This window comes from Symphalangus syndactylus, chromosome 16 (genome assembly GCF_028878055.3).
Source record: "Symphalangus syndactylus isolate Jambi chromosome 16, NHGRI_mSymSyn1-v2.1_pri, whole genome shotgun sequence".
Classification (NCBI taxonomy): domain Eukaryota; kingdom Metazoa; phylum Chordata; class Mammalia; order Primates; family Hylobatidae; genus Symphalangus; species Symphalangus syndactylus.
In genome coordinates this window covers 53,474,306-53,498,149 of record NC_072438.2, presented here as the reverse complement: position 1 = coordinate 53,498,149, position 23,844 = coordinate 53,474,306, and the positions used below count along the sequence as shown (strand labels likewise).

Here is a 23,844-nt window from a genome sequence, read left to right as displayed (position 1 = left end):
TAGACTCCAACTCTGGATGGATCAGGAGTGGGTAAGCTCCTGGGCATGAATATGGAGCATGAATGTGGAGGCATGCATATAGAGAGAAATGGTGAATTGGTGTCACTTTTGAAGCCAGTTTGTTATATAGAACACAACTCACATGATTTCAGGAGCTTCCAGAAGCATACTGGTCTAGAAAGAAAGAACTTAAATGTTTTAATACGTTGTTTGGGGGGCAGTAAAGTTCCTTGGAGTCAGTTTGATCCTTCCTACTCTTGCTCTTAAAATTCATTAGACAATACCAGAGCAGTGTTTGAGGCTATTTATACTATACTATTAAGACAGACACTTCTACGTACTCTACCGAATGCTACATGAATGTTGACATTTTCTAGTCCAGCAGGTGGAAACACGCACTATTCCTGGCTTTGGGTGAATGTCAGGTATTGTTTCTTCTAATCATTTTGGACGGTTCCTTTCAGCCTTGGGTAGTTACCTCACACCCGTAAACTGATCTTTGCTTAGTAAAATACTCAATGGGGCCTCTCTTTAGGTCTTTGGAGTTCTCTCTTTGTTTAGCATTCTTATCTCTGGTACTTTGTCCTGTAAACTCTAGCCATCTTGGTCTCCCAAGACTCTCAACTCTATCTCTTCAGTTCAGGAAGGCTGCCAGTGTTTTTCTGGTTTTTCCTTTCCTAAACCACAGCATGGCAACTCTCTCAAGTTTGCTTCTTCCCTCTGGTGATTATGGTTCTGTGTTGTCTAATGGCCAGTTTCTTCAAACAATAGTTTTTTTTTTGCTTATTTTGTCAAGTTTTGGGGGTCATTTTAGGCAGGAAAGTAGATTCAGTTCCTGTTACTTCATTTTGGCTGGAAGGGAAAGTCTCCAGTCCTTAGAATTTAGTATAGGAAACATACAGATTTCTAAAGATCATGGACAACCTAACTGACTGAAAGAAGAAGACAGTATGCAACTATCTTACTATATTTAAAAAAAAGTATTTCTTTCCTGTTTGTCCAATTTATCATTTTTACTCTCTTTTCTTCTCTTCTTGGGATATTCAGCATTTGGTCCTAGTTTGGTTCTTGAATATATTTTACCTTTCATTATATTTTTTGTTGTATCATGTGTGTATGTATGTTTCCTTGTCAATGATTATATATGCTCTTTAAATTTTGAGGATATACCTTGTTCTTTTTTTATATTATTCACCGTGTATATAATTTTTTAGGATCAATGATAATCAATTAATTACTATCCTTTTCTGTAACAAGAGATTCAAAATGTGAGGATTAATTGGGAGACATTTACAATGCTCTGTATAGAGGAAAAGTGCAGGATGAGTAATGGTTCTTCAGCTTTCAGGTTGATGTCAATTTTGATTTCAATTTTCTCCACCCAAATTCAGTGCCATATGTTAGGCTACAATTTCTCATTAGTTCAACTGCAACCTGCTTAGAAGAATACTCCAAGCCGACATGACGAATGCTTTCTACACCTGTCAGAGTCTACGTTGGCTCTGTTTTGTGAGGCTGTTTTTCTTTCTCTACTCAGCGACCTTGACGTCATAATTTATGAGATATGAATTGAACTTTAAACATGCTAGATGAGTATACTAAAAAAGATTACATTTGTAGAATAAACCTTTATGTCTAAAGTGAGATTTCAATTAATTGTGTGTAATCTACCTACTTCATATATTAGTATCTGTGAATTGCCCTTTGAGGCTGGCGTCTTCCAATCACCCTTTTATGAGCTGCTCTTCTTTCTCTCTCCTCTATTTCTCCATTTTTTCGGTCACCATCTACTTCATGAAATGGTAAGGGGAGAAGTTATGGAAAGTAATGATCATCTAACATTACTATAGCTAAGAATAAGCATAGTTAGAGAGGACAAACTACTGCAAAAATATCATAGTATATTCTAAAATCTCAGATGTGACTATTTCGGGGAACATCTGAGAAATTACTGTCCTTCATTAGCATGGAGAATCTATAGTTAATTATGTATATAGTTATTTATTGTGGTTGTCAATATTATAAGAATTTTAGTGGTTTACTACACAACTTTCTTCAAATATAATCTTGTTCTACAAATAAAATAATTTGATGAAAAGCAGTGAAATGTATTTCAGTTTAACCACTTTATTGGTTAATGGTTTGAAATCAGATATTTATGCAACTACTGGTTGATGCTGTTTATAAGTCTAATACAACTTTTTTCTAATTAAATTTTATTTGTATTTTCATTATTAATTGAAGTGAAAAATAAAATATGTCAGGATTGTTAGATTTTATAATAATGTGTATAATTACCTATGCCTTTTATGAAAGTAAATTCAAAGGATTTGGAAATCAAGGTTTTTGGACTTTTTAAAATAAAGGAATGTTATGTACATATGGATAGTTGTTATTGTTGGTATTCTGTGTACATGACTAGACATAGTTCTCCCTGTTTATAAAACAAACACATAGAAACCTTTGAAATGTATATGACATGTACAGAATATTATTTACAATAAGACTAAATAAATAACTTTTACAGCAGTAATCATTAACTCTTAAAATGCAATTAAGTATAACCTCAGCTTGTAGTTCTAACAACTTAATCTTCTTTCTATAGATTTAAGGTCTAATTATTATAAGAATATACCATATTTTGAAATAGAAGATTTTTGATTCAGTTTCAAATGTATGCACATTATATTTTAGTTGTGTATTTTAAAGGTTTTAAAATCAGGATGAATACAGCTTATTAATAAAGTTTTATTTTATGGAAATGACTAATTTTAAAAATTTTGATCCCTTTACATTTTGTACAAATCTGCATAAAGTTACATAACCAATATATTTTTTCATATACCTTTTCAGAATACAAATGCCAATTTGAACATGAGAAAAAGAACAAATGCTTTGGTTCACTCCGAATCTGATGTTGGCAACAGAACTGAGGTGGGAAACCATTCAAGCAAATCCTCCACAGTTGTTCAAGAATCTTCTAAAGGCACACCTCGGTCTTACTTAGCTTCCAGTCCAAACCCATTCAGCCGTGCAAATGCAGCTGAAACCATATCTGCAGCAAGAGCACTTCCATCTGCTTCTCCTACGTCTAGCCGAACTGGATATATGCCTCGAAAGGCTTCAGTTGGATCTGCTTCTGCTCGTCATGCGTTTGGATCAAGACTGCAGAGGATTAAGACCACAGTTAATACCATAGGGGCTACTGGGAAGTTGTCAGCTCCTCCTCCTCCATCGGCTCCACCACCTTCTGGATCTGGCACAAGTAAAATAGACAAATATGCCCGTATTCTCTTTCCAGTCACATTTGGGGCATTTAACATGGTTTATTGGGTTGTTTATTTATCTAAGGACACTATGGAGAAATCAGAAAGTCTAATGTAATTTCGTTGCTATAGTAGTTTGCTAAAAGATGATGAAAATGCAGAATGTCTTTTTAAATGTTTTTAAATATAAACAAATATTCTTTACTAAAATAAAAACTCTATGTAATTTTTCCATTTAAAGATATAAGCCAGTTATTATTGGGAGAGTTAATTAATTCCTGAGTGAAAAAGTGAACTAAGTTTTTTTTCAGAAAAATTATTTTAAAAGAACTCAGCATTCAGTTAGATAGAATACACACCATCCTGGAAAGTTGGGATAAGAGAAATAGAGCTATTAGAGACAAGTGGCACATATTTTTTCATAGATATTTGAAAACAGACTATGACATTTAAAAAATCTACCCTATGAATATCAACCTGCCACCCTAAATTTCCCAGTGGCACTGCCCTTAACCAGAATTGTTTATTGGATGTCATATGCAGTGACCTTTGGTGATCTTCTTAGGAACTTCAAGAAAAGGAATTTTCCTGTTAAATGAAACATTGACAAAAGGAAATGTTAATAGTATAAACACTGATCAATAGAGTAAAATCTCTGTTGCATAAAAGCCTAAGACAAAGACCAGAGGAAATATGTTCCCTTTCTCATGTTGGCTAAACAGTACTTAACAGTTGACTTGAAATTTTGTTCTCTGAGCCAAAGTTTAACTCATTGTATGAATTCTTTTTCATGGTAGTTCGTTCAGTTATGTATTTATTTACTACATAGTTATTCAGAGCCTACTGTGTTCCAGGAACTATGCTAGAAACTGTCTCTCTAGGAAAGCTCTTGCACTTTTACCTACAATATTACTTAAAAAGTAGAACAGTCAATGCATGCCAAAGAACCATAAACTAGCAGAGGACATTGCATTCTTTAGTGAAGGACATTTATTTAGAGTCTGACAACATATTCAAAATGTTTTTCCACCTCTAGTGATAGTGGATAACAAATATATTTGTTCACATAACCACTTCGATGTTAGTACAACTTCAGCAATTGGTTTTCAAAATAGATGAGAATGTGGTACAGATTGTTCTATAAGTGAAAAGCATTGTGTACTTGAAAGTAAAAATCTGGGCACTATAAGACTTAAAGATTAACTGTCTCAAATTTGATCAGAGTCACAGAGTAGAATTTGATCAGAATCACAGAAACATCAGACACAGGAACTGAGCACAGGCTTTTTCAGGTGCTTTCCCCAACATAGATCTAGATATTAGCTAGTGAAATGCTAAATTTTCAAGAGTTTTTGTGTCCGTAGTTCTGTGATTCTGGGCAGTCATCATGTTGGTTTTTTGGGGACTTTTTTTTAAGGTTTTATAACTAAGGGGAATATTTTAAAATTAAGAGATCAGCAAATGAAAGGAGTAAAGAAAAAAATAGCTGTGGGGTAGGATGCCACTGACTCTGCTATGTGAGTTATCAGGATTTTCATCTACTGACTTCTTTCTCATTAGGTAGGCTTAACAACTTAATTGAAAATTTTGCAACTGTCTATGCAGCTGAATCTAGGTCTGGTTTTTTGTCATATTGCCTCTAGATTTTCTTCTGTGCTTCTCTCTATCTGCTCTGGAATGGATGAGTGAATGTGTTCTGGGTGTTTTGGGGAACATATTGATAGAAATGGCCACCTTGCAGACAAAATCTTTCTCTCTCTTTTTTTGTTTTTATAGAAAAGAAATGATAGTAGTTAATTGGCATCGATTTTTCAGTTATTGCACTACCTTATAATGGTTGTTTCTGAGACCTGAAAATTGTGCAAATGCCAAATATTAATTGTATATCTTTTAGTTATATCTGAGAAATCTTTCTTGGCTGTCTTTCTAGGTATTCCATAGAATCAACACATTTTAAGGCTGAAAGATACTGTCGAAATCACCCAGTCCCAATCCCCCATTTTAAAATTGATTCTAGTAAAATTAGGCCCAGTAACATTTGTATATATGTATATATTTAATAAAGAGTACTTGTACAAAAAAGCTTATCACAAATGATTTCATGAATGTGAATAGATTTCTGGCCTTGAGGACAATGTTTGGAAATATGGTTGGAAGCACAATTCACTCACTACTCGTTATTCAGAGCGTACTTTGTTCCAGGAACTATGCTAGAAACTGATAGTTCACTATTCTGATGAAAAGGCTGGTTTTGTTGTTGTTGTTGTTGTTGTTGTTTTTGGTGAGGAACGCTTACTCTTTGCTAATCTATTTGCCTATCTTAAGAAGTAATTCATTGGCTATTCATTGGCTTCCTTTAAAAAAAAGTATTCTTCTACAAATCTTACAGAGTGTAAAGAGATAAAAAGGAATGATTTTTTTTCTTACCTTTACATATGAAGGTTTAAAAATAAATCATGTGGCCAAAGAACGGGAAAGGACAAAATTAACCAAGGATTCTTAATTGTTAATTTGAAGAACACATTAACCAGAAAGCTTAAACATTATTATTAAAATAAATTATTTCATTTGCACACAAAGTCAATAATGATGATGATGATGATAATAATAATGATAATAATAATAATATGTTGTTTGCTTTCCTTAACTGAATTTCATCAAATTCATTCAGTGATTTTTATTTTGGTCATCATTTCTATCTTCCCAATAACCCAGAGGTACATCAAGTAAAAACACTTTGGTGAAGAGCCAGTCACTTTTCCCTCTTAGAAAATCTCAGAAGAATAATTAGGGGCACCCAAAGTTCTGGTTATCTGTGAATAATAATGAATAATTTTGGCTGAGAATGGTATCTTTATATAACTCTTTTAAAGATGAAATTCAGAATAGTTTTATTCAGGACCTAGTATCTGCAGTCCAAGTTGGCCACTAACTGCTGCATAATTACTTTCAATTTCCTCCAGGCATGACTAGGTATAAAAATATATTTACATGATTAATCCACAGTTTAAAATGACTTGCACTTGTGCATATACATAGTACTTTGAATAATGTATATTTTAAATTGGACCTCACAAATCTTGTATTAAAGTAGATGGAGAGTAGAGTCACCCTTTTTTTGATGAAATGAGTCACAGAGAAGTTAAATGACAAAGATAAAATCACAGGGTTGGAAAGAACTTTGAAAGGCATTTTTCAATAACCTCACCTTAACAGTGACCCCTTTTCAAACAATGCATAAACAATTTATTTGTGGCTTATCTTACCCATGAGCTGTCCAATTCTTCCTGGCCTAGAAAAAATTCTCCACTCTCCCCATTCCTGTTCTCAATGGTCTTCTCTTCCAAATTTGTGAATAATCTCCAGTAGAAGACACCAGGTGTGGAGATGGGTCACTTAATTTCAAGTTCTGAGTATCTTGTGGTTTTAAACAAGTCTCTTAACCTCTCTAAGACTGATTCCTCATTTATAACAGGGAGGAGGTGGATAATGTAATATCTAAGAGCTTTTCAGGTTTAATATTCTCTGATTCTCATAGTAAATACAAGCATACTCTTGTAGGAAAAACACTGAATAGTTTGCACCACAAATGAGTCTTTATGGACAAAAATTTAGTTCTACTGCTTGATTACTTTAAGTTCATGGCTTGCTTCCAACTAAGGTTTCCCTACCTTCAAAAATATATATAACATTCTCTCCATTTAGATAAAGTGTATTCTTCCCTAAGGAAGATTGTATTCTTTAAAGACAGTAGAATATTGGCTATTTCTCTTTTCTGGGATTTTCTGGGATTTTATTCACTAAATGGGCTCCTGCCCAGTTTGGGTACTGTGCTGATTTTTAGATACAGAGAGATAAAAATAGCCGCTTTCCTTGCAGGTAGTCACAGTCCGGTAGAGATGATAGATGTATAGACAAAAAATTATGGGGTGTAACTAATGCTTCAGTAGAATACAGCAGGGCCAAAACTAGGGTGATACTCATCCCAGGCACAAATATACATGAGGACATCAAAACTTCAATAATCAAGATACCTAATATTTAGGTGAAAATTTTTAAAAATCAAAATTAATGCAAAAAATTTATGACGAACAGAGTACACAAATTTTAAATAAATTAATAGAATCAGTAGTAATAATATTTTCTTCTGCCTCAGGCTCCAAAATTGCTCAGCACAGCACTGATCTAGAGGTGGATAAAAGATGCACATAACTTAATAACATTGTTGATGGAGAGGAGCAAGAGTGATAGCAGAGAAGGTTTCACAGATATAATTTTAAGCTAAATTTTATAGAATGATTTGGAGTTCTTATAGCCTCCATTCCCATTTCCACAAACAAACAAAAAAACAAAAGCACAATTTTATCAGCACCTGAGGCAGGAGAAGAGATGAAGATGTGGAAAGTCAAGGGGAACTCTTACTACAAATTCTTAGTTCTGTGTTTGGAGGGAAGGGTGAAGGCAGGGAAGTGAGAGTTGTTGATGTTGGAAAGACCCAAAGGGCCTGGATTAGGAAGAGTTTTGTGTAAATTACTAAAGGAATGGAATTTGATTAGGATTAGTGGCAATTTATTAAAAATCTTGAAGAATAATACAATGAAAACTAATATCCTTATTTTTCTGTTTTAGAGAAATCACCTGATTATTGTGTGAACTGTGGTTTGGAGGGCCACAAATCTAGAGGTAGTGGAACAGATGAGATCTCTTATTTTTTCTTTCCTCTCTTAAACTTTGCTTTCTATTCCTTTTTTTTTCTTTTATTGTTAACCACAATGACTTCATTGTCATTTGTAAAAGTGATACATGACTGTTAAAGATAGACGTTGTAGAAACTTAAAAACAATCTCAAAATTCTACCACCCAGAAATTATAAATATTTTATATTTGAACATGTTTGTCTAGAAGAGTAGATTGCTTGATTAAAAGACACAGTTTTATAAATGTAGAAGCCAATATGACATATATGCTGCCATTAAATAATAAAAAATTAAATTGACTTTTATCTCAAGGTAAGATTAAAATTGGAGGGTAAAACTGAAGAAATTGTTGAAATTTGGATGGTGCTTCTTTAAAGCAAGAGATTTAGAGAGGTGGAGATTTTTATCCCAGGTTTCAATCTTTATTTCAGGAAAATTTTCTGCAATTTTGTCTAATTTTTTTTTTTTTAGAAATGCCAATTATGTCAAATCCCTTTTGTCTCTATACAATGGTCCCCAACTGTTTTGGCAACAGGCATCGGTGAGGGTGGGGGAATGGTTTTCAGATGAAATTGTTCTATCTCAGATCATCAGGTATTAGCTGATTCTCATAAGGAGCGGACAACCTTGCATGCCCTCCTGTGAGAATCTAATGCCGCCGCTAATCTGACAGGAGGCAGAGCTCAGGCGGTAATGCTCAACGGGTGCCACTCACCTCCTGTTGTGCCGCCCAGTTCCTAACAGGCCATGGATAAGTACTGGTCAGTGGCCCAGGGGTTGGGGACCACTGCTCTATAACTATTTACAGTATTCTTTATAATGACTTTGGTATCTTCAAAATTTTCTTTAACTTTTGTCAACCATGACCCTAGTGAGTTTTCAGTTGTGATTATTCTATTTTGTAACTTCTAATGTACTTTTCAACTTCATAATGGTTTATTTTGTTTTCCATTGCTTTCTTGGTCACTGTCATTTCATTTTTCATCCTTTCTCTATTTTTACCATTGCTTTATTGAAATATCTTCTTTGACCTTCTCATATTTCTCTATTAATGAGATCATGTCTATAATATTTTTTGAGACTACAGAGAACTGTTTATATAAACTCTTCCTCTATTTCTTGAAAAAGTTTTTATCTGGCATGAGCTTCATCTGCTTTTTCATTGAGTTTTTATCTCCCTTGCCTATTTTTGGGGCTGGTTTCTTTCTATTAATCACTGAGCAGAGCCAGCTATTTACTGAACTAGAGTGTGGGAAGTGGTGGGAGGGTGAGTCAGATCAGCCCACAGAAGCTATTTAAATTTCAGGTTTCAAGCCCACCTCCCCAAAACTGTTTTATGTGTTTTTTCTTCTGCCCAGGCACCATATTTTTATATCTATTTTTGACATTTGGGCGGCCTATGTAGTTCACAGTGTAAAACTCTCTGTTTTACTTTCTTTATGTTATTGCTAGTGATTATTGCTCGTACTCCCACCCCCTTCCCCACATTAGCCTTAGTATTCTATATTATTCAGCAAGCTTGTTCACAACTCTCAAATATAGTCTATCAGAATTTTTATCTTTACCTCTACATTCCACTATTCGGAAGTATATAGTAAAATCGTATGAAGACAGATTTTGTTTTTTTCTTGCCTGTTTACACTCCATCTTACAGAGGTTTCAAACAAACCATCTTTGTTTGAAACATCTCAGGATAATGATACTTATTGAAATCTACATCCTGCCTAAGATATATGCCAGTCAATTTCCTTTCTCCTATTAGTGCAAATAGCTACCTATTTAAAAGCTACTGACTATAGTTTGTCATCAATTACTTGTTAATTACAGATATGGTTTTCATTTTTTGTCTCAATTTTTCATTATGTTATTTTTGGAGACTGTCTTAGGTGGGGAGTGAATTATAAATATTTTTATTTCACCACCTTTAACTGAGTCACCGTATGTTATTTGCACTTCCAGTAGACCAGGGATTGACCAGAGTATCTTTTACTGATATGACCACCAGAGCTACATGGCTTTTACCTTCTGTATATCAGATGTCACTGGAATCAAGCATTAAACCTAGATTAAATCTGGATTAAACCAGCTGTATGGCACCTCAGAAAATTGAGAAAGACTAGGAAGCTGATAGAAAGAACCCCTGTATAAAAAATAAATTCTTTTTACATTTTCCTTGGTAGTATTTCTGCAAGCTTCTTTAGTTTCTATAGGGGAATCTCAGAGTTGTCCTCTGAGATTGCTTCCCTTTCCTTTGTATTTTCATTTTTCCCTCTTGGGTTTTACTTTTCAGTCATGTCTTTCTATCCCAATGTTAATTTATTACACTATTTATATTTTCCTGTCCTTCAATTCGTCAGTAGATTAGTGAAGTACTTATTCCTTTAATTATAAGTATAAACATTTTTAATTTCTTTTTGGATAATGATACATTTAATGGAAAATTTTTAAATGCTTATGGTTTCTTAATAGCTTTTCTCTACCACTAATTACTTCTGTTCAAAAAATAAAAGAAATACCCACATGTAATATAAAATAAATTTTGAATAAAATGGTATCCTTTCCTTTTACTAGAGACAAACATCTCCCCTTCAAAATGGAAAAATGGAACTATGCAAAGGAAATTTACGATATTCAAGAGTATGATATTATCACTGAACCAATTAATTTAATTGAAAATACTAACCTGCAAAAAAGAATTACCAAAATGTATTTGAAATGTCATCAGATACCTCAAGCTATGACAGAGTTGATCATGTTACACAAGTAGTAAAGGATAAATTAAATATATTCTATATTAACACTAAGATTTAAAACTAATTATAGTCGTCTTTAATTTTTCTACTATATACAATTCATCTAGTTTTCAGTAAAACAAACTTTTCATTAATTTTACTTATCCCATGCAAATCTAGTTGCTATAAGATATAACCTAATTTGGGAATACCTCACTGTAATACATTGGGATTTTGGTGTGAGCGTGTGTGATCAGAGAGAATAAACAAATGGTGTCAGTAAAATAGAATGTAAAATATGGAGATAACGTGGATTTACACAATTTGATAAAAATTTATCCCTTGAACTTTGCAGATCATATATGAATATCATAATGTGAAGTGCAATTAGGGTTTTTTCATATATTAATACATATACATCATCTCTTTAATACAATATTTTGCTGAACTCGTTTGTTTTGTATTTCTCATGTCTCATATTTTATATTTTCTCATGTCTCATATTTTATATTTTCTCATATATGTTTCATTTTTATTATTACTACAGTATACATTAAAGGAGTCTGGCAAATACCTGAACAAAGTTATGTTGTTGGCAATATAAGATATTACCAATTGCATAATATTATTTCCAAAGGCAAATTAATATGCAAACTATAGATTTCCATGGGTATCTATACAAATTATTACTTGAAGTCCATAGAAAACAGCTTCCTTAGAAGGAAGTAAAAGAAGCTCTGATAACAGAAAATGTATAGTATTTCAGTTAAAGTTTGATTGACATATTTTTTCTCAGTCTTTTATATTTGTGAATTGTAGTCTGTATTTTCTCTTTATAGATGTTGCTAACACAGTGCAGCATGTTGGCTTGTCATTTTACTGATTATGTATATTGTCTCCTAGTTCAAGTATACAGTAAATCAGAGCTTTCATTTTTCAAGAGGCAGAAAAATAACTGTTGGTTGATAAGGTAAGGTTATACGATTTTGAGGGAGCTTCATTGTAAATTGAGTGAGAATCCAGTTTTCATGCAAAGGTGTATCTATGCGATAATACTTTGAATGTCTATAGCTTGAAATAGAAGGTTAATTTTTTCCACTGGCTTATCCTTAATGGAAGAAATCCCCTGATAATTACTTTGATTGTGAAAATGTTGAAAACTCCAGAAGAAATAAAGGTTTTCTTTGATTTCTCAGCTGAAGTGTTGTACAAACTGAGGAATATAAAGTCCATTCCCTTCTTTCTTCTCCTGAATAATTTTAAAATTGTTTGTTTAGTTGTACAATTGAAAATATTCCTTATTATAGAAGTAAAAAAACAATAATGCATATTTCCTCATATCATAAAAACTAAATTTGTTATCATCTGAGCTTCAATATTCTTACTCAATTAGAATAGTAAATGTGAAGTGTGATATTTATAACAGTTCAAGGTTTGATAGGAGATAGAGGTGTTTTGATTTTATGGGAAAATTACTTCCTCAAGAACGTTGAGGTTTTAGTAATCACATTTGACTCCCTGAAATTGGTAATTTTATTTTATGTAGGAATATTATCATGGTATATTATAGTGAGGAGCACATAGTCATTATTATTTTGTTTTTGTAAGTTTATTTTGAAAAAAAAAGGAGCATTATCAAATATTGGTTTACTATTTTAAAGTAATTCATCAGGAAATGATTTTTTAAACACTGTCCATTTAAGTAAATGTCCCTTGCTTTTCAAAGCTCAACTTATTACTTATGGTAATAGAGTTACTTTGCTTCTTAAAACAAAGTTTATACTAGAGCATAGCATTGTAGAATTATTCAGGTCTAAATTTCTCACTGGAAAATGAGTCTTTAAAATAGTAAGGATTTAAATTTCTATAAAATTTAATCACAGATACTTATATTTTAAGATAAATGTGTTGGAGCTAAACTCTGGAATTATTAAAATATAAAACATTATATCCCTCTAATGTATTTTTTCTATTTAAATTTAAAACAATAAACATAAATATCTTTGGAATATTTTTTGGTTTGTGTATTGTTTTTTCTGTCTATAAATATCCTTCCTTTAAACTGGTCACGGTATTGTGTCTGACTTGATAGTTCTTTGGAATCCCCACTGCTATCATGGATGTTCCCGGTTTTTACTTAACATCTAATTCTCTGTATGACCAATACCACCATCAAGATTGGAATTTTGCCAAGTTTTAATGGTTTGAAAAATTCTTTGTAGGTTACATGGATGAAGAAAAGTTATAGGACCTGTAATATCTGATGTGGCATAAGAGAAACTTTTCACTATGTGGTTTTGGTTTACTAATGGGGTTCAAATGTGTGTATTTCTGTGTATTTTTTAAAGATTCAACCCAAGGAAGAGAGTTAAAATTAATAAAATACAGCAATCAATCTATGACTTAATCCTAACTTGGAAGACCAAAGTAAATGTCTGAGAAACTATTAACATTTAATAAAAACATGTGAGTTTATGCATTTTAATATTTAGCTCAGATTATTAACTGTAATTAGTTTGATGAAATAAAACACTTTGAATACTGTGACTGTCTTTTATAAAGTTTTTTTTACATCATATAATGTACTATGAAATATTCTAAATGTAGTATTCCAAATCACCTCTTTCTTGAAGAAAAAAATGTAGGTTTTTGACTATAGCTTTTAAAGAAGAGAATGTTCCTGAGAGGAAAAAGTTGACCACAGATGTTCACAACACACACACAACCTATTCCTATGTGAACACAGATTAACAAAACACATAATACACAAAGAATTCTTCTTTTGTTCACTTGTTTTTTTTTTTTTTTTTTTTTGAGACGGAGTCTCGCTCTGTCGCCCAGGCTGGAGTGCAGTGGCGGGATCTCGGCTCACTGCAAGCTCCACCTCCCGGGTTCACACCATTCTCCTGCCTCAGCCTCTCCGAGTAGCTGGGACTACAGGCACCCGCCACCACGCCCGGCTAATTTTTTGTATTTTTAGTAGAGACGGGGTTTCACCGTGGTCTCGATCTCCTGACCTCATGATCCGCCCGCCTCGGCCTCCCAAACTTGTTGTATGACATATTACTTGGGTTAAGTCCACTCCCAATTTATGGTACTTGGTCACTTAAATATGATTTTATACTCTAGTAAGAAAAATTATATTTAAAATTTAATATTTAAAATGTACAGCTCTTTTTATTTATTGTCTAGTGATTTGTGTTATATAAATTTATGTGTGTGTTTTTATATTCACTTAATATTTATATGCACATGTATATGTATGGCTGTACATACACACACACACACACACACATTTCTGAAACTCTCATTGATTGCCAGATTCTGTTTCCAACTGAGTTGAATACTATTTAGAACGTGCTTGCCTCTTATATTCAATGTTGATAAGACAGAATTATAGTCAATATAGAAGAAGATGGAAGTCAAAATCAAAGAAACAAAATTTTCCACAAACAGAAGCATAAATAGAGATGTAGGGGAAATAAATTAATGGAATACTTGGAGGTATGATAACTTTTAAAACTGGATTAAATCAATGGCATATATTATACTAGTTTCATTTGTTTTAATCTTTGATGAAGAATTTCTATATAGCTCATTTTCTGGATAAGTCTAGTTGTCCAAGGTCAATTTTCTTTCTGATTAATTGGAAGCTGAAGCTCAACGCTGGTCTCTTGGTTATGAAAATAAACTCTCGGGTGGTTCAGTAATTGTCTACTTGTTTACAATGTTACCTAGTCTGCATTATTATCCTCTGTGCATTCTGAGAATTACTCTCTTTTACAAGAAAAATTATATGAATTCCTGCTACGTTATTCCAATATGTTTTGCTGATGTCAAATATGCATTCATCATGTGAATTGTTAAATGCTATCCCTCTCATTTTGTTCTGAAGAATGTAAAATAACGTCACCTATTTAACATTGGTTTGGATTATGTTCACCTTTGAAAACTCTTCAGGGTAACATTCATCAACCGAGCATTCTAGGCAAATGGATTCATGAATCTGTATCATTAGCGTTAAGATAAATGCTGATCAGTGGCATCATTTTTTAAGTAAGGCTCATATTTCTGCTTGTGTAATAATATTATTGTCAAGATGCCCCATATACATTTATTAGTTGAAAACTGAACATATTGATACATGTGTATGCTGAGCAGAGGGATATACCTCAATTGATATGTTACCCTGACATACTGATAGCATTTCCATTTTTTCTATGACTTCAGTTTCCTGCATTTTGCCTACTCTTAACGTGGTGTAAATGTAATACTGTTTGGTGCCAAAACCCCTTCCCTCATAGTTTGTAGTGTTTCTAGCAGGGCCACAGAGAGAAGAGAACAAAAATCCCCCTCTCTTCTGCGTGGAAAATGGAAAAAATGAGGGCATATTTCTATTTTTGAGTATTTCCAAGTGCATAGTTCTCTAAACACTACATCATATAATAAATAATACTCCTCTATAAATGAGAACAATCTATTTTTCACTCATAAGTAAGACTAGGTCTAATGCTTATTTTAGCACAAAAAAAGCAAATGTCAGGGGTTGGGGGAAGCTATTGCTGTTTATTTTGGAAAAGATTGCATTGTAAATAGAATTATACCTTCTGGCCACTCGAAGAATAAACCATATATAGAATTGAAAATGCCCTTTAGAGACTGTGCTAACTGAATTATTCAAATATATCTCTCCGAGAGCAGATCTAAAATGCTGGCATTCATCATAAAGGTTGAGTGATATGTAATTTATTTTCCATTAGACAATTACTCTTCCCATTTCTGCTCAAGTGATGGCCTTATTTCAGGCTTCTTGATCTTGTCTTTCCAGACTCATCCATTCTACACTCTGATGCCAAATATTTTTAAAGTTCATTTCTGTTCATTTCACATTTGCCACAGTCTCTATTTGTTTCAGGGGGATAAAATATAAATTCTTTACCATGACATTTAGGGCCCAACACAATCACCTTTATCCTTTGCCTCCACCTATTCTATGACCTAGTCACCCAGGACTGCATGAAATTCTCTAAACATATCCTGTATGGACATACTTTGATGCTTTGTCAAGCTAAATCTTTCTCCTGGACTGCCTTTTTCCTGCTCTTGTCTTGCTGGCAACCTGTAAATCACAGCACTGGCCATCTTGCCTGCTGAGACCACCTCTAGGTTCTCCTTAGTGTAGTTAATTCCTGGCATTTTCCTATGTTCTCCGTATCTACTTTGTGATTATTTGGTACAATTTTTAAATCTGTAAAGCAATTATATTTTGATAAAGGATGAATACTCTCTGATACAAGTTCACAGTTTTATCCTGTAAGTCTAACAAGCTAAAAATTAATATACTCATTTGATGACAAAATGAGGGTCATAGCATAGCACTTTGCAATTTGTAGGTTTAGTTTATTGGCTAATTTGAATTGTAAGTTTAGTTGAGTAGTTAAAATCTAATCGCCTCACTAATATCACCTTGCATATTTTATCAATAAAATGTTCATATTTTAATGTCAGAACTGACCTATTACAGCATGCCAACAATAATTTTCACTTTATTTATGTGTTTTTGATAATATAATATTAACTATTTTTAAGAAATGGGGTAGACAAATTACTTCACACAGTTCCAGTTTAAGATTGTGTACTATGACTAAAACAACCATTTGTAATGCTCTGAACTAAAGATACTACAATGGATCTATAATCATAATTCTGATGTTTAGAGCAATTGAAGAGGGAGTCAGATGTAATTAGTCAAGAATGTTTTTGATGTTTAAATAAGTTGAACATGTCTCGAAACTCTTACACAAAGTTAAGTGCTTAATTTTTTTTTTTTTTTTTTTTTGAAATGGATTCTTGCTCTGTCGCCCAGGCTGGAGTACAGTGGTGCAATCTTGGCTCACTACAACCTCCGCATTCTGGGTTTAAGTGAGTCTCCTGCCTCAGCCTCCTGAGTAGCTGGGATTACAGATGCACAGCACCACGTCCGGCTAATTTTTGTATTTTTAGTAGAGATGGGGTTTCACAATGTTGGCCAGGCTGGTCTCGAACTCCTGACCTCAAGTAATCTGCCTGCCTTGGCCTCCTAATGTGCTGGGATTATAGGTGTGAGCCACTGTGCCTGGCCCTTAGTAAATATTGAGTGTTATTCCAGTTGTCCATTGCTTCTTAACAAAGTTCCTTGAAATTTGGTTAATAAAAAAAAAGCATTGTTTTGGGTTTTCTTATTCATGTTTTTGTGGGCTCACCTGGGTGATTCTCACTTGGGATTTCTTATGAAGTTGTAGTGAAATATTGCCAAAAATGGAGTCATAAGAGTGTTCTCTCACTCACAGGCCTGATGCCTGGGCTGAGAGAAGTACAACAGTAGTGGTTGTTTGAGGATCTTTCTCTGCAAATGGCTATATTGAGCTTTCTCATAGCATGGCAGTGTCAGAAGTCACACTTCTTATGTGGCAACTGGTTTCCCTCAGAGTAGGCATTCTAAGTGACAGGAAGTGGAAAGAGCAAATCCACTACTGCCCAGCATACAAACTGGAATACTGTTACTTTCGCCATCTTCTATTAGTCAAAGTAGATACAGAGTCCACTCCAATTCAAGACAGGGGGACATAGGCCTTGCCTGTCTATGGAAGAGAGTCAAAGTATTGTGGCCATCTTTAATTGTCATATATATTGGCACTATCCAGTAGTCTATTTAGTGAATGTCATCATTTCACACCTGCTCAGCAGTTGAAAAACTGTGAAATTTAGATGCCTTGGCCCTAGATCCTCTACATTGAAGTATCAAAAATATGATTGAGGACAGGCATGGTGGCTCATGCCTGTAATTCCAGCACTTTGGGAGGCTGAGGTGGGTAGATCACGAGGTCAGGAGTTTGAGACCAGCCTGACCAACGTGGTGAAACCTCGTCTCTACTAAAACTACAAAAATTAGCTGGGCGTGGTGGCACGCACCTGTAATCTCAGCTACTCAGGAGGCTGAGGCAGGAGAATCACTCGAACTTGGGAGGCGGAGGTTGCAGTGAGCCAGGATGGCGCCACTGGGCTCCAGCCTGGGTGACAGAGCAAGACTCCGTCTCAAAACAAACAAAAACATGTGATCGAATAATTTGCCTTATAGTTAGCACATAATTGTGGCCTATGAAAAATAACCCTTTGACCCGTATTATTTGGTATGTTTTTGTGTATGCTGCCACTAACTAATAGTCAAACACTAATCCAGATAAGATAATTTAGAGGAAGAACTATTTATTTTTCATGAAATCCATAGAGGATACATATCTCTACATTCATAACACATGAAACAAGACTGTGAGAGAATTGGGTCACAGATGTTTTTCTAGGCAGGGTGTTAAAATTAGAGGTCATCAGGTTCTAGTAAAAAGAACTGCCAGAGTGGAGGGGCTTCTTTCTAAACCTTCACTAAAAATAACCATGCAATTTGATAAATCAAAGAGACTCTGACCTTTGGGACTGTACCACTGAAGCTATATCCTTCCTGCTAATATTATGTCATTCCCTTAACTGTCCCTTTAAGTAGTTGATTAACTCCAGATCTGATAGTGGGCAGTAACTGAGCCATTAAGTGGCAATTTGAAACTAGGCAAATTTGAAATTAGCTTTTGAGGTTCACATTTCACAAAGTTGGATGGTCTATGTAAATAAGCAGCTCATATGATCTAAATAGAGATGTCACTTCTGCCAAATAACTTGCAAACCATTAGATTAAAAAACAAAAACTTTCCAGAAAGCATGAAATAGAGCCTTTCATAAAGTCATGTGGTCAGGCTGCAGGGCTGTGCAGTCTGGTATCATAGATAAAACACATTTTACAGGTGCTAGTATAGCTAAATAATAATTTCAGATTTGAATTCTTTCTTGATCAAGACATTATTTTATGAAATTTTTTTCTAAATTCCATTGGTTGTTCTCTTTTTAATCTTATTGAAATCATAGAGTTACAGCATGGTAGTCAAAGAATAACAGCACAGTGATAAAAATTAATTTAAAAGGAAATTTATTTCCTTGGATTCCTTAAACATCATGAAGTGTACATATAACACAAATGAACACTTTTGAAAAACTCCTTTTATCTCTCATCTTTTTTCCCCATATTCCACATTTACTTCCATATCCTTGCCCCCAAATGTCTCTATGCATGTTTTCCTGAGACCTATGCCATGCACCACTCATCTCCTTATCCTTCCTGTTTTCCTCCTGGCCCTGTAGTTTAATTTCTCCTCATATTCCATTACAAAAAAAAAAAAAAAAAAAAAGCTAACCTGACAGTTGGCCAAATCTGATTTAGAGAGTTCCAATCACTCCTCTTCCTCAAACTGGATTTATGAGGGGATCTAGACTGAGAACAAAGGTGGGATGGTTGGTGTTTTGGAGACATATGAGACTTACGTGAAAAGAAGAGGTGAGCACATTGTGCTTCTTCTCACTTCTAAGATCAAGGCCTGGGAAGGGGTGGGAGATGGGAAAGTAAACAAAGTTTGTGTTTTGAGAGAAGTTAGGTGGGAGAAGATCTTGCCATAGGAGACTTTTATGTGTACTTGATCTGGCAAGTTCTGAAGGCATCAGGCTCACAGAAACATACCACCCAAAAGAATGTATATCTTCAGGCTCACAGAAACATATCACACAAAAGAATGTATATCTTACTTCTTAGCATCTTGTTCAACACAGTATTTATCCCAGATGTTTTATTTTTGTTGAACAATTACTATTTATGTTTGCATTAAAATAAGTCAGTGTGGATTTATTAGATCTTGACTTTTTACTTCTAGCTTCTGCTATCATCTCATTTTAAAAAGTGTGAAATGTGTGCAGTAAACAATATTATGCCTTTAACACACGGACAAACCTGACAAACAACTAGCAATAGCCTGTTTCTGTTTATCTGACCTTTCCAGACCAAACTTTACTCACCACTGATATAGTTTGGCTGTGTCCCCACCCAAATCTCATCTTCCAGTGGGAGATAATTGAATCATGGGGGCAGTTTCCCCTACATTGTTCTTGTGGTAGTGAATAAGTCTCATGAAATCTGATGGTTTTATAAGGGCAAGCCCTTTCACTTGGCTCTCATTCTCTTTTTGCTGGCTGCCATGTAAGACATCCCTTTGCTCTTCCTTCATCTTCTACCATGATTGTGAGGCCTCCACAGCCATGTGGAACTGTGAGTCAATTAAACCTCTTTCCTTCATAAATCATCCTGTCTGGGGAATGTCTTTATCAGCAGCATGAAAATGGGCTAATACAACCACTATTCTATTAAATACATCATTAAGGATACTTACTAATAAAGGAAGGTGGTCTGGGACACTAGCAGCACAGGAAAGTTAGAAAAACTTACGTTAATTTATGCAGTCAAATTAAGACATTGGAAAATTCATTCTTCAAAAGAGTAAAACATCAGCTGTTATTGGGAATGTGATTTTATATGCAGTTCAGGCAATTTTTAAAATAAATTATTACAGTAGACTATGAACTTGAATTGGGAAGAACACAAGGTCCTAGGAGAAAATAAATATTCATATTAAATTGAGAAACCTATGGGATAATTATATTCTTGGAATGGGCTGTGGTATGCACACAATTAATTAATGCATCTAAACTGCAATTGAAATATAAGCTGTAATTGTTAAAATTCACAAATAGTGTTATATGTAATAATTAGATGAATCAATTTTTTTGTGAAACTGGAATTGAGTAAAACAAACAAACAAAATTGTAGACTTAAACATAATGGCACGTTTTGTTTCTTTGTTGCTTCCAAACAGGATTTTACAAATATTTGATTCTTAAAAAAAAACTTTGTAAATAAATTATCTACAAAAATAGTAAACTTTTTATGACAGAAAAAATGTGTTGAACTGTATTAAAATCATTTGAACATTTTCAAAGAATTCAATTGTTTTGCCAATAAAATATGGGTTTTGAAAATGTAGCAGACTGTAGTTATTAAAAACAAAGCCCATGACACAGGAAAATATTTAAAATACTCATTCAAAACCAAGGGATAATATGAACAAATTTAATTGGATCTTCAATCTTATATAATATTTAACTTTCACATTCTGTAATTGTGCTTTGGAATATTCTAAATTTATATAATTTTTTTCATGGGATTTCTACTATAAGTAGTATAAATTCACATTTTTAGAGACTTAAAATTTAAAAGCCTTTCCAATTTTTGCAGGATCTAAATTTGTAAAACCTTCAAAAGAGGCCGGGCGTGGTGGCTCACGCCTGTAATCCCAGCACTTTGGGAGGCCGAGGCGGGTGGATCACAGGGTCAGGAGTTCGAGACCAGTCTGGCCAACATAGTGAAACCCTGTCTTTATTAAAAACACACAAAAAATTAGCCGTGTGTGGTGGTGTGCACCTGTAATCCCAGCTACTCAGGAGGCTGAGGCAGGAGAATCGCATGAACCCGGGAAGTCAGAGGTTGCAGTGAGCCAAGATGGTGCCACTGCACTCCGGCCTGGGAGACAGAAGAAGACTCCATCAGAAAAAAAAAAAAACCTCAAAAGAATCATAAATAACAACAAAGTTAATGAAATTTGTCTCATACAAATATTTGCTGAAGATAGGTTCCCTTAATACAGGCCAAAAGAAGGTACTTGTGAAAATATTTGGGTGAAAAAATTACATATTTCAAAATGAAAAAAAATAGAAAGGATATTTTCTGTTTAGCAGAATTTCTATGAGCTTATTTTCTCAATTTAAGATACTATAATACATGGTGAAGAGTTAAGTGAAAACGTCAAAAATTTTACATATATCACCCATAAAGTACGTATTTGAGAAGACTATGCAATTTTAATATGGTATTATTTACAAGCAATAATACCATATTAAAATATATTCTTTAGAAAATACCAGTGACCCAGTCTTATAGACCAAAACACTAATTAAAATACATCAGCATACAGCAAGAATGAACATTTTATTATATATTTATATATATTTTGAGATGGAGTTTCGCTCTTGTTGCCCAACTGGAGTGCAATGGCACGATCTCGGCTCACGGCAACCTCCGCCTCCATGATTCAAGCGATTCTCCTGCCTCAGCCTCCAGAGTAGCTGGGATTACAGGCGTACGACACCATGCTCAGCTAATTTTTGTATATTTAGTAGAGACGGGGTTCCACCATGTTGGCCAGGCTGATCTTAAACTGCTGACCTCAGGTGATCCACCTGCCTTGGCCTCCCAAAGTGCCATTTTATAATGTTCATATTATCAATACAGGCTTTACAAAAAGTTTTAGCTTTAATATTCAATTATATCATTTTAATTTTTAGAGCTAATTTACTTTCCAAAATGAATTTTGAATTGCACTTTATTGGCCCACGAATATAAAGTCTCAAAGTCTCAAAAAATAAGAAAACATATAATTTTAATAAATTACATTGCCCTCTTTCACTTTCAAGGGTCTCAGTTTGAGCAAAATATTATATGGTCATCATAATTAGCATCCTAGTATGCTTAGGAGAGATCAGATGGGCTACACGGGATTTATGACTTGCTTTGGGTTACAGGCAATCTCAAACTTCCCTCATCACCAGGTGGGATAAAGATGTAACACGGAGCTAGAGGGCTTGCCAAGAGATAGCTGTGACATGGAAGGAAAAGATCCCTACAGGTGTCACTAGGAATTATGTTGGTAAGTAGGAACACTCACCTCAATTGTTTCGTTTCCTTCATTACAGAGGGACTTATATTAGAAGAACACTCCTAATGGCTGTCTTTTTAGTTCTTCCTGTGGAGATAGCAATCATCTATCTGACTGGTCAGTTTGGAACGCGCAGTCCTTCATGTGATCGCCTCTTCCTTTCGCCTAAAGCGGAAACTGCTCACCGGAAGTACCTGTTTTACCCGACCCCTCCCGGCTGTAAAACGGAAAGGTTCGGAATTTGCGTCTGCGTCATCTTTTTTTGGCTGTTACCTGTGACGTCGTTGGTAAGTTTGTCTAATTCTGGGGTTCGTTATCAGTAAGCTGACAGTTATAAGACATGGTCTTCATTCGTTGCTCTAACAGTTATCAGGAAATATTTTGGATTTTTTTTTTTTTTTTGAGACGGAGTCTCACTCTTTCTCCCCAGGCTGGAGTGCAGTGGCGCGATCTCGGCGCACTGCAAGCTCCGCCTCCCGGGTTCACGCCATTCTCCTGCCTCAGCCTCCCGAGTGGCTGGGACTACAGGGGCCCGCCACCACGCCCGGGTAATTTTTTTTTTTGTATATTTAGTAGAGACGGGGTTTCACCATGTTAGCCAGGATGGTCTCGATCTCCTGACCTCGTGATCCACCCGCCTCAGCCTCCCAAAGTGTTGGGATTACAGGCGTGAGCCACTGCGCCCGGCCAGATTTTTTTTTTTTTTTCTGCCACTTCTTTTGTTTCATTTCTCCCAGAGGGAATGGAAAGACGTTGTATTTTGGACCTTCCTCTCACTCTGACGTCTAGGACATAGGGTGGGAGTAAAAAGAAAATGAAAAGGAAAGGAATTCCATGTTGCAGAGCGATTTGTGTAGTTGTATCTTCTGGCATGGCTAAAGTGGGAAGTGTTGCACTCTGGCAGAACCGGTCTAGGTACCAATCACATATGTTCAGCTGTAGTGGCAATTTTGTCCACAGGAGAGTGGCTGTTTGTATGTAAGCAGGTTTGCATACCTTGGGCTGTAAGCAAAAGCCAATAAGCTTTGAGGGATTCAGCAAACAAAATCTGACCAGGAGTGCTGAGGCATCCCTATTAAACGGGTGTTGGTCGAGTGATTATTGCTGCTTGGCTTTGAAATCTGTAGAGGCAGTTTTTTGTAAGTAGCCTTGACTAAGAGAAGGGTTTGATTATAGAGTCTTTTTGTGTACGAGCCTTATAGATCTCAAAGTGGTTCCAGTATGGCCAGTGGTATTTGCAGGAAATGTTTAGTGCCAGGCCTACATAAGGGGCATAGATAGTCTGCTCAAATTCTGGCCGGGTGCAGTGGCTGACACCTGTAATCCCAGCACTTTGGGAGGCCGAGGTGGGAGGATCACGAGATCAAGAGATCGAGACCATCCTGGCCAACATGGTGAAACGCGTCTCTACTAAAAATACAAAAATTAGCCAGATGTGGTCGCACGCGCCTGTAGTCCCAGCTACTCG

At 34.9% G+C, this 23,844-nt stretch overlaps 2 protein-coding genes across 14 annotated transcripts in view; both read left to right on the top strand.

The window, feature by feature from the left end:
• Nucleotides 1-13,239, top strand: part of GABRA4 (gamma-aminobutyric acid type A receptor subunit alpha4) — a 78,516-nt gene extending 65,277 nt beyond the window's left edge. For all 3 annotated transcript variants that reach the window (XM_055246274.2, XM_055246273.2, XM_055246272.2), the window contains one exon: nt 2,854-13,239. In XM_055246274.2, coding sequence (XP_055102249.1) covers nt 2,854-3,384 — 531 coding nt within the window. In that variant the 3' untranslated portion in view covers nt 3,385-13,239. The remainder of the gene's footprint in view (nt 1-2,853) is intronic.
• A 9,203-nt stretch (nt 13,240-22,442) lies between these two features.
• Nucleotides 22,443-23,844, top strand: part of COX7B2 (cytochrome c oxidase subunit 7B2) — a 176,990-nt gene continuing 175,588 nt past the window's right edge. For 5 of the 11 annotated variants that reach the window (XM_055245723.2, XM_055245732.2, XM_055245726.2 and 2 more), the window contains exon 1: nt 22,587-22,663. The gene's annotated coding sequence lies outside the window, so the exon portion shown is untranslated. Of the gene's footprint in view, nt 22,664-23,844 lie in introns of all 11 variants that reach the window. The other 6 variants (XM_055245725.2, XM_055245730.2, XM_055245722.1 and 3 more) reach the window with 4 other exon arrangements.